At 61.1% G+C, this 15,209-nt stretch overlaps 1 protein-coding gene across 1 annotated transcript; it reads right to left on the minus strand.

Annotated features, from left to right (window-relative positions):
- Nucleotides 1-604: 604 nt before the first annotated feature.
- Nucleotides 605-4,102, minus strand: PTGDR (prostaglandin D2 receptor). The gene is made up of 2 exons (XM_087747072.1): nt 3,184-4,102; nt 605-1,187 (listed from the first exon to the last, which is right to left on the minus strand). The coding sequence occupies exons 1-2, from the start codon at nt 4,012-4,014 to the stop codon at nt 921-923; spliced, it is 1,098 nt and encodes a 365-aa protein (XP_087603198.1). The 5' UTR covers nt 4,015-4,102; the 3' UTR covers nt 605-920.
- Nucleotides 4,103-15,209: the final 11,107 nt, after the last annotated feature.

Raw genomic sequence — 15,209 nt, forward strand, 5'->3', positions numbered from 1 at the left:
AATTTTTTTGGCCTAAATGGTCACTTGAGGGAGATATTAAAGCCAGTTAATACATGTGGTTGAGGGGAAATGGATCTTTCATTAAAATGATTGTTTGCTTGCATGCTTGCATCGTGAGGTTATACATCCCGGGCTCTGCGTTCTCTCAATTACTGCTCTTATTAGGCTCAGGATCGTCATAAATACCAAATTAAAATAATTACAGCAGGACAGGTAGCCATCTGAGTAACACAAATGCAACATTAGCACTTGGAGGAATCAATTTTCAAGAGAAGAGCAAGCCACGGCAGAGAAACCACAGCCCCGCTCGGGGGATAGTGGGTCAGGGGAGGGATGATGGGTGTCCCGGGGAGGGACGATGGGTGTCCTGGGGAGGGACCCCACCTGCCCTCTGGCTCCTCGGCACAGCCATGAGCTGCTGCTCAAGTTTCTGAGTCTCCACACCCTCAAAGGCTCCCTCACACCCCCCTCGCCCAGGCCGGAGACACCCCAAACCAGCCCCGGATCACCCCCCTTGGCGTGGAAGGGGATCACGCACAGGACAAGGTGATGGAGCAGGGCTCTGAACTGCTTTTATTTAACGGAGACACACACCCCCCTCTCCTCCCCGTGCGTCCCCGCTGCCCTGAAGCCACACGCCAAAACCTTCCTGCTTTCCTGGAGCCGAGTGCTCCCCCAACCCTCCACAAAGTGCTGCTGCTCGGAAATATTCACAGGTACCCGGGAGCCCCCCCGGTTCCTCTCTGGGGCAAAATGCAGCCGCGGGGAGGGGGCAGAAACGCTTCACGCCTGCCCCTGGCTGCGAGCCGGACGCCGTCCCCACCTGCGACAGCCTCGTGCTGCCCCGGGATGCTCCGGGGTGGGGGCACGGGGCCGAAGGCTCGCTCCTCATCCTCACCAAGGATGCAAGACCCGCACGCTCAGGAGAAGCCGAGCTGCGGGGTGTCTGTCCTGCGCCAGCCCAGGGGGCAAAACTGGCCATCGCCTCCCTGGTTAGGCCCTTTCAGGCTGGCTTTCCGGGAATTCAGCCTCCGGCGAACCCTGCGGACAAACATGCGGAAGACGGAGGTGCGGAAAATGATGAAGACCCAGGGGTCAACGATGGAGTTCACAGAGAGAAACCGCAGGGCGCTGAGGTCAGCGTTCTCGTTGAAATCAGCAGCAAATGCCCCCATGTATGCCCGGATCTGTTAAAAAACCAAAGAAATAGGGAAAAATGAAAAAAAAGATCTCACTACAGGGGTAAAGCTGAAAGGAAAACGATTCCCACGGGGGCAGCAACAGAAGTTTTAAGCCCCAATATCCTTATGCATCGAATCAGCACACATTGTGGGGTGCAGACCCTGAAAACGGGAGTTGGGGCTGGGTCACGGGTGGTCGTGGCACAGGGGCACCATGTCCCCATCAGGTTAGAGCTGAAGAAGTCCAGCGACCGAGGTTGTTTTCACGGATAAAGGGAGCATCCGACCTGCACAGGCTGCAGCCCCCAAAGCTGGGACACCCCACTTGTGTTGCCCCCCCCCGCGATGGATAACTCAGCTGCACCCTTGCTGGGTCAAGGTCATTCCTCCACCTCCAGGTCCAGCCTGAAGCCCTGCTGGTTTGAGGACCACAGGGCTTTTGCTGGGGTTGTTACAAAACCAGTATGAGCCCAGTTGTGCCGGGGCTGCTGGTGGCTGGTGCGTCACGATATGGCTCCAGAGCGTGACAGAGGGGATGGGGAATGGAGGTGGAAGTTGTCACCGGGGGCAGTGGCAGCACTTGCACCCCCCACCCTGATTTTGGGATAATCCCCACCGCGGCACCAGCTCTGCTCAGGGTGCTGCAGGATCCGGCCCCAGGACATGGGGTGCTGCGGAGCAGGGGGGTGGGGGGGGTGGGGGGGGGCACAAGGACTCTGTCATGCTGGCGGTCTCCCTCCCCACCACGCCATCAGCGGGACCTCCATCCCTGGGGAAGAAGGGGGAGGATTTCGGGGAGGTTTTCCCCCCAGGTCAGGAAATCCAGTGCGGTTCCAAGGGAGCTGGATCTACCCAGCAGCTCTGGGATGGGGGGGGTGAGGGGGGTTATTCCAGTGGGGTTAAAGCAACGAGCAGACCCCTGGGATGGGGTGGGGAATGTTCAGAGGGGGCTAAAGTAATTACCCGCCCCCCCCCATCCCAACACCTCTGGAACAGAGTGGTGGTGATGGGGGGTTATTCCATGGGGGTTAAAGCAATGAACTAACCCCTGGGGATGGGATGGTGGTGGTGGTGGGTATTCCGGGGGGGCAACGCAATGAGCCGACCCCCCCCCCCGGGACAGGGTGGTGGTGATGGGGGGGACGTTATTCCAAGGGGGATAAAGCAATGAACTACCCCCCCCCCCCCGGACTGGGATGGGGTGGTGGTGCTGGGGCTTATGGTTAAAGCAATGACGAGACCCCTGGGACAGGGTGGGGGACACTCAGAGGGGGGGCAAAGTAATGACACAACCTCCCCGACAACTCTGGGTCAGAATGGTGGTGGCGGGGGGGTTATTCCACGGGGGTTAAGCAATAAATTAACCCTTGGGGATGTGGTGCTGGATATTCCGAGGGGGGAACCTCCTGGAAGGGGGTGGTGGTGGCGGGGGGGTTATTCCAAGGGGGTTAAAGCAATAACCCGACCCTCAGGGATGGGGCTGTAATGGTGGATTATTTAGAGGGGACTAAAGCCCCCCCCCCCCCCCCCCACACCTCCAGGAGTGGGTGGTGGTGCCAGGGTTTATTCCAAGGAGCCACAGCAATGACCTGACCCCCCCCGGGACTGCGTGGTGGTGACGGGGGGTTACACCAAGGGGGTTTAGGCAATGACCTGACCCCTATGGACAGGCTGGGGGAGGATTCAGAGGGGGGCAAAGTATTGCCCCGAGCCCCCAGGAGCAGGTGGTCGTGCCAGGGTTTATTCCAAAGGGCAAAAACAACGACCTGACCCCCCCGGGACTGAGTGGTGCTGATAGGGGAGACTGTTCCCAGGGGCTTTAGGCAATGACCTGACCCTCACGGACATCAAAGCAACAATCCAGCCTCCTTGGGAGGAGGTGGCAGGGAGGGGGGATGATTTTCCGGCAGGGGTTAATGCAAGGACCGACCCCCAGGGATGGGGTGGTGGGTATTCAGGGCGGGGGGCTGTTCCGTGGGAGGGAGCCAGTGGGATTACTCACGATGAGCGGCAGGGAGCAGACGGTGAAGAGGACGGTCATGAGCCCCAGCAAGATGAGGTGGTCAAGCTCCTCCATGCACGGGGCGGCAGCGGCGGGGGGCCCGCGGTGGGGCTGCCGCCGTGCCATGCTGTAGAGGTGCCGCATGCTGCTCACGTTGCAGGCGCCGATGGCCAACACCAACAGGCCCATCAGGCTGGCGTAGAGGACCGGGAAGCCGAGCTGGCGCGGCTCGTCACTGGCCATGCGGATGAAGCACCATGTCCCGGGGCAGTACTGCATGGGCACCCCGAAACCCAGCAGCGGCAGGGCGCAGAAAAGGGCGCAGAGCCCCGCCGCCGCCGGCCCCAACGTAGCACCCAGCCGCCGGGTGAGATGCCGTCGGTAGAAGTAGGGATGCCCCAAGGAGAGCCAACACTCCAGCGCCATGGCCAGCAGCAGCAGGGTGGGGGCCAGCCCGAAGAAGGCCATGAGGAAGGCGAAGAGCTGGCAGAGGACACCCGGTTTGCCTTCAGTATGCCCGCCCGGTCCCAGCTCGCTGAGGCTGCGGTTGTAGGCGTAGGCTGCCAGCACGATGGGGCTGAGCAAGCACTTGCCCAGCAGGTCGGTGACTGCCAGCCCGCTCACCAGCACGTAGAAAGCAGAGACCCTCGGCGAGCGGCCACCGGGCGACCGGGAACGCCGCCGGTGCTGGCCCAGCAGCAGCAACGCCAACACGTTGCCCAACAAGCCGGCGGCGAACAACACCGAGCTGGGCACCGCCGACTGCCCGCTCTCGATGTACCGACTGCTCTGGCACCGGTATCGCTCCGTCTCCATCGGGATATCCCGCATCGGGATGCGTCGCACCGGCCTGGGCTATCCCGCACCGGGCTGTGCCGCGGCTGCCGGCGGCGACTGGCCCGGCGGGGCGAGTGGCCCCCGGCGGAGGGAGGCAGGGAGGGAGGGAGGGCGGGGAGAGGCGGTGCGGAACGGGCGGGCTCGGCCCCCGGGGCGGCTCCTTCCCGCCGCCCGGCCCGGCCCGGCCCGGGACCTCGGGGGGCGGCTGCGGGGCGGGGGGACGCGGCGGCCCCGGGGGAGCGGCGGCTGCGGGTGGCGGGGGGGAGCCCCGGGAGGAGAGCCGGGAATTGGGCCGGGGCTGAGTCCCCCGGGGGGTTACGGGGGAGTCCCTGGGGGGTCGGAGGGGAGAGGCGCAGGGCTGAGTCCTGGGGGGTTACGGGGTGGGGGGCTGGCGCAGAGCCCCTTGGGGGGCAGGTGAGGGGCCAGGGCTGAGTGTCTTGGGGGGGGGGGGGTACGGGGTAGAGGACTTGGGCTGAGTCCCTGGGGGGCTTAGGGGTGAGGGGGCTCGGCTGAACTCCTCGGGGTGCGGGGGGGTTATGGGGGAGGGGATGGAGTGTGGGGAAGGGGGTCACAGCCGAGCCCCTCGGGGGGTGTGGGGAAGGGGTCAGGGCCGAGCCCCAGGGGGGGTTACAGGGAAGGGAGTTGGGGGCCAAGCCCCTGGGGGGTTACGGGTAAGGGGGTCGGGGCTGAGTCCTCAGCGGGGTTGCAAGGGCTGGGGCTGAGCCCCTGGGGGTGTTACGGGGTAACGGGCTGGGGCCACGGCCAGCCGCTCCACTGGGGCAGGTAAGGCAGGGAACAAGCAGAGTTACCCCAGGAGCATCTTGCTGCTGGGCCCCATCTGCTGCCCAGCACCCCGTGCCCCCTTGGGGAGCAGTGTGCCATGTGCCCTCAGGGTGCCCGTGCCGCCGTACATCTTGGAGGACATCCCACACTGAGCCCTCAAGCTGGCCAGGCAGCGCTTCTGCCTGCACCCCATCCCGCATGCCCGCCGTGCCGCGGTACCGCCACCGAGCCCCCCATTTTGGGGCTCCCAGCCCCTCCGTGTCCGTGTCAGCGCTCCTCTATCCCAGAAGCAAACTCCAGGAGAAGCCCCCAAAGCTTCTTCCAGGAAAAGAGGCCTTTCTTTAGCCACAGCCACACCGCTGCATAATGCATACCGCTGCTTGCAGGATACATGTGATGATGAATAAGCATGAAACCACGGCTGTCTGCTTTCAAGCCCCTTTTTGCGACCTGGATGAGTGTGCATGAAGCACAGGAAAGTATGAAGATGACAAGAGGGGTGGGAAAGGTGGTCTAAGGGGCCAGACGTCAGCCCTGGCATGTTTTAGTGATGGGCTGCATTTCTCCTGCCGCATGAAGGGAGCTGGTGACTTCAAGCCTTCTCTGGCAGGGATGGTTTGTGGCTGGTTCTCTGCGCCGGTGAGAGCCCCAGTTCTGGAAGAAATCAAGATAACAGCTCGTTACAGCTCGGCGCTTGCACACGTGCGGCGTTGAAGTGCTGCCCTCGCTAGGGCTGAGCGCGAACCCGGCGGCCGCTTCCTGCCTGGGCCCCAGGGGAGAAGAAATTCAGCCTGCTTGGCGAAGCAATCTGAGCGGTATCCTCCCAGCCAGCGCCTCGAAAACACACCCGCTGCCTTCTTTAGCAGGCCCGGCACCCCGGCCCGCCCGACTGTTGTCAGCTCCCTGCGGATGACGAGCCGGGGAGGCTGCCGTGGAGGGCAAGCAGGCGGTGAGTGTACTCCCTGGTGCTTCTTTCCAGGTCTGGGATCCTCCTTTTGGGGTGATCCCGGCAGTGTGGAGCAGGGGGAAGGCTGGGTGGGATCCCTTGGGTTTTTCCCAGGATGAGGTTTGGGAAGAAGAGCCCGGCAGCTCGGGAGAGCTGATTTACTGACTCCCAGGGGCTGTCCGAGGCCCTGGAGCGATGGGTGCCAGCCCTGCTGCAATGCTGCAAACGCCGGGGAGAGTGGTCCTCGCCCCAGGCTGGGGCTTGTGCGTGGGCAGAGCATCTCCACTCCTTCTTCTTGCTCAGAGCAGAAACCTGCCATCTTGAACCAAAAACCCACGCCAGGCAAGCGCCTCCATCCGCAGGAGCCACCTCTCCAAGTGAAACGCCTGGGCTTTGCTTTGCTTCCCGCGGTGAGGGCGTTGGGGGCTGCTGTTCCCCATCACCCGGGCACGGCGATGACACCGCACGCTCCGGCAAAGGGCACGTCTGCCGCCAGTCCGCTCTCGTAAAGGAGAGACCAAAGCGCTGAGCTTCCCCAGCGCCGCTGAGACGTCCCTCAACAGACCCCAGCCTGCTGGACAAAGCCAGAAGGCCAAATTCAGCTGAAATGGGTTGTTTGGGGAGAGGAAGAGGAGGAACGATGACAAAATCCAGCCCTTATTGGGGGCGGGTGCTGCCCCGGGATGCACCAGCTGGCTGGAAACCCCAAAGGAGCAGGGGACGCTGCCGCTCCTGTCCTGGCGCTGCTGGGTGCCAGAGTGATGGGGAAAGCCTGGGATGGAGAAGGCTTTTTGGGACTATCTCCTGGTCCGGCCGTGCCTCTGAGGTGCTGGGTGCAGGCGTGGGAGCGGCTGGGGGTGGCAGAGCAGCGGGGTGGGGGGATGCTTTTTGCCCGGTCCCAGCTCCTTCCCCCGCTGCCGGAAGGTCTGACGCGGAGCAGGGGCACAGTGACCGTCCTCCTCTGTGGAGGGGGGATCCAGCCCCCGGCACCATTGCGCCAGGCTCGGGGCCGGGGTAGGTGCTCAGGCAGGAGCGTAACTGCAGTCTCACCTCCCTCCTTCATCTCCCCTGGGAGAGAAACCAGTGTGGGCAGCCAGATGTACCGAGTCCCCGTTTAGCTCTTCTTTTTATTCATTTGCATAAATTGCAGCTATTTGGGGGGGGGGAAAACGATTTTGAGAAAGTCTCGTCACCGCGTATGACGAATCTCTCCTGTTCGTCATGCTTCCGACGTGACCCTCTTCTGGCCGGTCACATTCCTGGCGGAGAGGGGGAAAAAAACCCCAGAACAAAACCAACCCAAAGCGGAAGAAAAAGCAGCACGCCACAAAACCCAGAAGGCAAATGAGGAGCTGGAAAAACTTGAAGCATCCACAAAGAATTTCAGGGTTGGTTTTTTTTTTTTCCAAAACTCTTGCTGACCCCGCGTGGCTTCTCCTTGCCATCCGGGTGGCGGCGAGAGGTGGTGAGCGGGTGCCTGCTCCGCCGCCGTGCCATGTTATTGCCAAGCCTGGCTTTTCCCAAAGAGCCGCTGCTGCCTGGAGGAGCCGCGTCTCTCTGCTCTTCGTCAGCAGCAGCAGGGCTCGGGGCGGCCGTACTGCGATTTTCTCAGCGCTCGCTTTGGAAGTGTTTGTAGCGGTGTCTAAATAACCTAATTTAGAGGCCGTGAGATGGGGAGGGTTTTGGCAGGCTGCGCCGTGCCGGGAAGCTGGACGGAGGGATGCGGCTGGCCGGGAACGCGGCTCTGGCAGCTCTCGCTGGATATTCTCATGTCGAGAAAACAAGGCTGGGAGGGTCCTGCGGAGAAGAGCCGACCTTCTCCCTGTCCGGGAGCGCTCGATCACCGCTGGCTGGTGCTTCCTCACCCGTTCCCCGTCCCCTTCCCGGGAATCCCGGTCCCCCAGGGGACAGGAGCAGAGCATTGGCTTCCCCTCCCTGGTGTCCTTTCCCAACTGTTCCCACGTCTTCCCCAGCTCCGGTTTCCCCAGACTAAACACCCATCAGGCTTTCAGCCTTTCACTCTTTCCAGGCGGCGGGATTTTGGGATTGACGGCTCGCCGGCGTGGGCAGGTGGGTGCTCCCATGGCCCAAATGACGCAGCAGCAGGTTGGGGAGGCACCTGGGGGGGCCGGGGCGCAGGGATGGGGAGCACCCCCCTGCACCCGAGCTGGTGACACCCTGGTGCTTTTCCTCCTGGGATGCCGAGTTTGCTGGGAAGATGCACCCCACATCTTAAACGTGCCCAAACGCCCTGATTTCAACTGGCCGATAGAGGCAAAAGTGGCAGCCTGGCACCTGGCAGGGCTGGTCCCCGTGTCCCCTCGTCCTGGCTGTGACGGTGTCCCCAGGAAAAGGGGTTTTTGGGGGGCTGCTCAGGTGCCCGATCCCTCTGAGCTGGGAACGCAGACCCGCGCTGAGTCACCGGCTGACCCAGGCGGGAGAAACCCTGCCGATTGTTTCCAGCTGTGTTATTACAGCGCTGCTGGCCCTGGAGCGCTTGGCCGGGGAGAAAATAGCCCTGGCCAGCCGGGAAATCTGCCACGGCCAGTGGCCAGCTCAGACCATGGGGGGCAACGGGTCCAGGTGCCGCAGCCACCTCCTCCTGCTGTGTTTCAGCATCGCGGCTGCGGCCGGATCCTGCCAGGTTTGCCAAAGGGAGGAAAAGAAGGGGGAGAAGGAAAGCAGCGGCGGGGTGGGAAGGCGTTGGGCAAGGAGAGGCCGGTGGAGCAATGCTTGCTCAGTTGCACAAGGCCCGGAAGGCCGGGCAGGGTTTGGCCCAGCTGCGGGGCGAGCGGAACGAAGAAGGAAAGGGGCTGGAGCCCGGCGGTGCTTCCAGCACAGCCAAGGGCGAGTCCCGGGGCATCTGCTGCAGGCAGGGAGGGAGGAGGGAGGGAAGGGACAAGGGAGGGAGGGAGGGAGAAAAGAAGGAAGGGAGGAAGGGAGGAAAGGCGGGAAGGCAGGAAGGAAGGGAGGACAGGAGGAAGAAAGGGAGGGAGGGAGGGAGGAAGGAAGGGAGGAAAGGAGGGAGGGAGGGAGAAAAGACGGGAAGGAGGGAAGGAAGGGAGGGAGGAAGGATGGGAGGAAGGAAGGGAGGGAGGGAGGAAGGAAGAAAAGGAGGGAAGGAGGGAGGAAAGAAGGGAGGGAGGGAGGATGGGAGGAAGGGAGGGAGGGAGGGAAGGAGGGAGAAAAGAAGGAAGGGAGGGAGGGAGGAAAGGCAGGAAGGAAGGAAGGCAGGAAGGGAGGATGGGAGGACAGGAGGAAGAAGGGAGGGAGGAAGGGAAGAAGGAAAGGAGGGAGGGAGAAAAGACAGGAAGGAGGGAAGCAAGGGAGGGAGGAAGCATGGGAGGAAGGAAGGGAGGGAGGGAGGAAGGAAGGGAAAGAAGGGAGGGAGGGAGGACAGGAGGAAGGGAGGGAGGGAGGGAGGGAGGGAGGGAGGGAGGAAGAAATGAAGGGAAGGAGGGAGGAAAGAAGGGGGGGAGGGAGAGAGGGAGAAAAGAAGGGAGGAGAGGAGTGTGGGAGGGAGGAAGGGAGGGCGGTAGGAAGAAAAGAAGGGAGGAAAGCAGGGAAGGAAGGACAGGAGGAAGGAAGGCAGGGAGGGAGGGAGGGAGGAAGGAAAGAAAGAAAGAAAGGGAGGGAGGAAGGGGGTCCTGCAGCATGTGCACGTCTGTGCGGCTGCGGAGGGGTTGGCTGCGTGCAGGGCTGATCACGGGTGGGGGGGGGTGAGTGTGTGGCGGGGGGGGGGTGGGGGGGGTGCGGGTGTGAGCTGCCGTGGGTGCCTGCCCGCTGTGCAGGCCCACGCGTATACGGCAGGCGGCGGCAGGGGCCACGCTGCCGAGACGGTGCCGAGCGCTGCCTTGCACCAGGGAAAAGATCCGGCTGCAAAATTCCCTTTTTCTTTTGTTTTTTTTTTTTTTAACCTTGAAACTGGGGATGTTTCAGCAGCTCCGCTCCCAGGGGTCAGCAAAGGGGTTTATCTCCCCCAGCCATTGCAGGAGGGCAGGACCAGCACCCCGGGACCCACACCCACCCACGAGTTGTTCTGCAGCGGCGGCGGCCCGTTTAGTGTTGTATGAGAAACCCCTCCATTCCCCTCCATTCCCGCTTTCCCAGGCCAGAGGCGAGCCCATCGGAGCACCCCAGCTGCGGCAGGGAAGGGACCCACATCCTGGGTGAAAAGGGACCTACGTCGGGGCGAAAGCACCCAAGAAGCCCAAGCAAAGGGAGACAGCCCTTGGCAGGGTTAGACCCGCTGCAGAGCAGCCCGTGGGGAAATATCCTGGTAGGTTTTGAAGCTCGCTTTAAGGGGAGATGGATCCTGAAGTGAAAAAAAAATAAAATAGAAGGGGAAAAAAAAAAAAAGAGTTAAATTAAAGCAGCCTGGCTTGCTTCTTTAGGCAGGGGAGGCTGGTCCAGCCTACATGTGAGAGCTTATGTCCCTCTGAAATTCAGCGGGTCCGTAGAGCTCCCCTGCGGACGCGCAGCCGGTCCCAGGAACGGGAGAAGGCGGCTCCCAAATGGGCTGCCCACATGTTTCGCCCCTTCCCATTGAATTTTAGACTAGCCCAAGCGCTCTGTCCCCGTTCAGCCGGATCGCTCAGCCCTTAAATCCCTTTTAGCATGAAACGCCCCTGGGTTCGCAGCAGTCTTCAATTTAAAGAACAAATCCTATTGCCTCTGGTTCGAGCTGGCCCATCCACTGCCGGGGGCCGGGGTGACCTCGGCGCTGCTGGGTGCTTTTTTTTTTTGGTCACTGGTTTGATCACAGCAGACAGAAGGGACACGTGTCGGGGGAGAATAACCTCTTCACCCAGCTCGGAGAGGTTCTGGGGGACAAAGGCTGGCGGGAAAGCCGGAGCCAGGAAAATGTGGCTAAAAGCGTATTTGCTTGGAGAGGCTGTCAGGGCGAGACAAAGGCAGGAAGCAGATAAACGAAGGGAACGAGGCTAATTGCTGGGATTAGCCACCCCGGAGCGTTCGGATGCTGCAGGGGTCAGGGCTGGAGGCCGGAGGAGGTCAGGCGAGGAGAGATGAACTGGAGAGAGGTTTTGGGGAGAGCCTTGGATTTGTTAGATCCATGGGAAAGGCTGTTTGGGTGACGAGCAAGGGGTGACCAGGACCCGGACCCCATTTCTGATGGTGATCCCAGAGCAAGCCAGCTCCCCCAGGACTCCCTGCCTACCCCCAGCTGGTGTCAGCAGGTCCCAGGGACACCTAATTCATACAGTAAATAAAGCCTAATTCTGCAGAGGACTCTCGATTCAGGGTATAAACACCCAGGGAAGTGTCTCAAAGCTGGATCAGCTCAGCCCAGTGCGTACCCAGGGCCAGAGCCCCGGGATGGGAATGGGACAGGACCGGACCCGCGGCAATGGGTGATGGGGAGAGGCAATCTGTGCCTGCTGTATTTTGTGCTGCGGGAAAAAACACAAGACCCTTCCCCCAGGAACACAGGGCACGGCCACACGGATGGGCTGATTTTATTTTTGCTCTTAACGTACTCCCTCCCTGCCACCCCGGCGGGTGCTCCCAGCCCAGCCCCTACGGAGGATAAAACCCATCTGGGCTGCTCTCCCTGGCAGATGAAACCCCCTCTGCCAGGGAATTTGCTGGAGCCCAGACCAAATAAGGAACGCCTGGCTAATCTTGGGGGAACGGTGCACAGGAATCAGTCAGCGTCAGGCAAGCTCTGCGCCGAGCGCCCGGCACGTCGGCAGCGCGGGGGGCTTGCAGGGCTCGGCACGCTCCTCTGGCAGCTGCGGTACCAAAACCAGCTGTGCGGCAATATTTAGAGAGAGGAAGGAAGGAGAGCCCCAGAGATTAAAAACAACTTTTCTTTACCTTTATGTCTTAAAAGGCATTTGAAAACCTGGAGCAATCCTTTGGGCTGGGGTTCAGATGCCTCGGGAAGCTTTTCCACATGGGAGCAGTGTTTCCGTCCCGCAAGTCTCCGGGTTCCTGGCGTGCTGGAAGATCCAAGCTCCGCTACCTTTCCCGCTGGGAGGACTCAGCACTTGCCGTCTCACCTTTTAAAGTAGTGCCTTAATTATTTCTCATCTCCATGCACTGAGCCATTTTCCCACACTTCTGCTCCAGCCGAGTTGCCCAGAGCCAAGAAATCCTGCTCTCTTTCTATAACAACCTTGGTTTTCCATATTGTGGACCCACTCGTGATCTAGCACTCCGTCTTCCCAGCTCTCCGTACGGACAACCTCTCTCCCAGAACACATTTGATGCCTTGAGCAGAAAGATCTGTGCTGGGTCACAGCTGGAATAGGTGGGATGGACCCTGTGTATGGAAATCGTCTGCAGTGCGGGTGGACGCCCTCCAGGCACCGCAGACTGCCGTGCCCGGGCCAGAAGCCCTGGGTGGGTGGCTTGGGATCACTGGGTGCCCAGTGGATGCTTTTGCTGCCTGGGGCTGGTGGCCTCCAGAGCCACGTGGGCAACGCGTGCATCCTCAAGGATGCACCTGAGCGAGTCCTGATGGCTGTCCTGGGGAAGGGTTTCCCTCTGCATGGGAGCGGTGGGCCAAGGCGAGAAGGCGGTGAGTCATGAGGCGAAGCGGATTCAAAGAAGTGAGACCAAAGTCCATGCGAACCGTTCCCAAAAATGGAAATGTCAAGAGCTGCATCCTGCGCTGGTGGGAATCTGCCTGGCTGCCGCGGCTTCCCTGCTGTCAGCACCCGGCACGATGCTCCCGGGAAAGGACACAGCCACGGGGAAGGCAGCGAGCCCAGCCAGGAGCTGCGGTCCCATGGATGGAGCCACCAGGAGAGACGCCTCAACATGGCCCGAGGGGAAGCAGAGCCACCCCACGGGAGGGACACGGCCACCCAGCGATTCCCCATCTGCCATCGACACAAGGCAGAGGTTGTTCCTGCAGCAGCAGGACAGCGAGCTGGGCTCACCCCAGCTGTGCTCCCATTGTGGATTCTCAGATGGCTTGTAAGGGTTGAGCTCAAACCCAAGGCTGTGCCCACCTTCTCCGGCAAGGGGGCAGCTAACAGGGTTTCTCTTTCTTCGCTCTGGTTTTACAGACCCTCAGAGATGCTACTGTCAGATCTGGCTGAAATTAGCCAACAGATTCCAGTTATTAAGGAGGGGAAAAAAAAAAATCCATAGACATCTCTTTTTCTTAGGACATGAGGCCAAAAAACTTGTGCGTGCTGATTCAAGGTGCTGAGATGTGCACAACCCCTTCCCTGCGAGAGCCCTTTCCAACCAGAACCAGAAGGATGTTTAAGGCACTAATTTGTTGCCCTTCCTGCCAAATAGCTCGACATCGAGCAGGCCTAGTTTCCGATAACCAGGAGGAGAAATGCTCCAAGGGCATTGTTACGGTGACCCACTAACCCGGCTGGCAATGGGATGCTGCCGGCAGAGCCCGTGCCGGAGCCAGCCGAAGCCCGGCTCTTCCCCCAGCCCCACACCACCCCTGCTCCTGCTTGATGTCCCAAAGCACCCAACGGCCCCGCTGCATCCTGCAAGCCCTTGCTTTCTGCTGCAGCCCCCAGCCCCGCTCCGGTCGCTGGGAATCAAGTTTCCTTTCCCGGCCACCCCAGTTTCCTGCTGCTTGCCTTATCTCCGCCGGCCGCAGCGGTTCAGCGATCCTCCCCGCGCTGCCAGGCCTGGGGGAAGAGGCCGCCGGGATTTCCTGCCCAAAACGGCTTCCGCGCCAGGGATTCGCCTGCCCTTCCTCCTCCTCGCTGGGAGCCTTCAGCGGGGCAGGGGGTTGCCGCCCCTACCCCAGCAGCCACATCTGGCAGGAGCACGGCGGGGGGTTTGCCTGGCAGCCGGCGGTTTGTCCTGGTTTGCCCAGTTTAGCACGTGTCCATGGTGGCGGGGGCTTCTGGGTCCGGCTGGATCCCTCCCCAGCCCCATCCCGCAGAGCATCCTCCACCTCCTCTGACTTTAGCACATCTGTTTCTGAACAAAACACCGCCAAGTAAATGCCGATTGATTTTTTTTATGCCCAAGCTATCAGAAGAGCAACCCCCCCCCAGCCGAAGACTCTGCTGAGGCACATGGAAGTGATTACAGGGATCAGTCCCCACGAGCACCTCCTTTCCCAGCACATGGTGTGGGCGAGCAGAGCCTGTCCCCATCCCCATCCATGGCCCTGTTCTCACCCCCATCCTTGTCCCCATCCCCATCTTCATCCTCATCCCCACCCCCATCCCTGTCCCCATCCCCATCTCCATCCACGTCCCTATACCTATTCCCATCCCTATACCCATTCCCATCCCCATCCTTGTCCCCATCCCCATCCTCATCCCCACCCCCATCTCCATCCCTGTCCCCATCCACATCCCTATACCCATTCCCAACCCCATCCTTGTCCCTATCCCCGTCTTCATCCTCATCCCCACCCCGTCCCCATCCCTGTCCCCATCCATGTCCCTATACCCATTCCCATCCCCATCCTCATGCTCATCCCTGTCCCCATCCCTGTTCCCGTCCCCATCCCTATACCCATTCCCATCCCCATCCTCATCCCTGACGCCATCCCCATCCTTGTTCCCATCCCCATCCTCATCCTCATTCCTGTCCCCATTCGCATCCCCGTTCCCGTCCCCATCCTCGCCCCCAGTGAGGCTCCCAGCTGCTCCCGAAGCCCCAGGGATGCTCACACCAGCAGGACTCTGCTCCCAAGGCCAGGGCATGACTCCAGCTCTTCCCAGCTGCTGCTTTTTTTACTGACTGGTGCCAGTTTTGCTGAAAGGGTGGTAAAAAGGCATTTTTTAGCATTTTAAAGATTGTGCACAAAGCCTGGCAGCTGTCCCTTCCACGCGGCAGAGGGTCCTCAGGGCCCGCGGGGCCCCTCTCTCCCGGGCACGGGGCAGCGCTGGCTCGTGGGGTTAGCAGCTCCTCCCTGAACGCCCAAGTGAATTTACCCCTTAAAAATATATATTAGAAGATAAGTCTGAATTGCCTTAATGAAATGTCTCAGGACAGCAGGCACACCAGCTTGCAAATCACTCCCCCTGAATCCTTCCCTTGCAGCAGCAAGACATTTTATAGCTGTAACGTTTCCACCCCACCGGGGACGGCTAGGTTTGTATTTTCAACAGCCCCTGAACATCCTGCGGGGCAGCAAGGCTGTGCTCCCCCCTTTCCTCTCCCCTCTGCCCATCACCACCTCCTAAGTGCCACCAAATGCCAGCTTTCCCTGCAGGAGGGACATCCCAGCCGTGGTCCCACTGGGCAGAGGGGCTGCCGGCCCCTCGCGGGGCCCGATTTCCCCGGAGAGCCCCGGCGGTGTTTGAGCTTCAAAGAAAAGCCACTTTTTTGGCACGGGGGACTCCTCGAAGGCTGTGGACCATGTCCAGCTGGCCTGAACCCTGCTCAAAGCCCTAATGGTTTTCCGTGGCCAGGCAAGGAGTCTCCCTCCAAGGGCCGGAGCCGGCCAGCTGACTGCAGCCGAGGGGGACGGCAGCCCGTCCGGATACGGCCCCCGCGG

Source organism: Nipponia nippon, unplaced genomic scaffold (assembly GCF_047370975.1).
Source record: "Nipponia nippon isolate SJK-2023a ecotype South Korea unplaced genomic scaffold, ASM4737097v1 scaffold_11, whole genome shotgun sequence".
In the NCBI taxonomy this organism is placed as follows: domain Eukaryota; kingdom Metazoa; phylum Chordata; class Aves; order Pelecaniformes; family Threskiornithidae; genus Nipponia; species Nipponia nippon.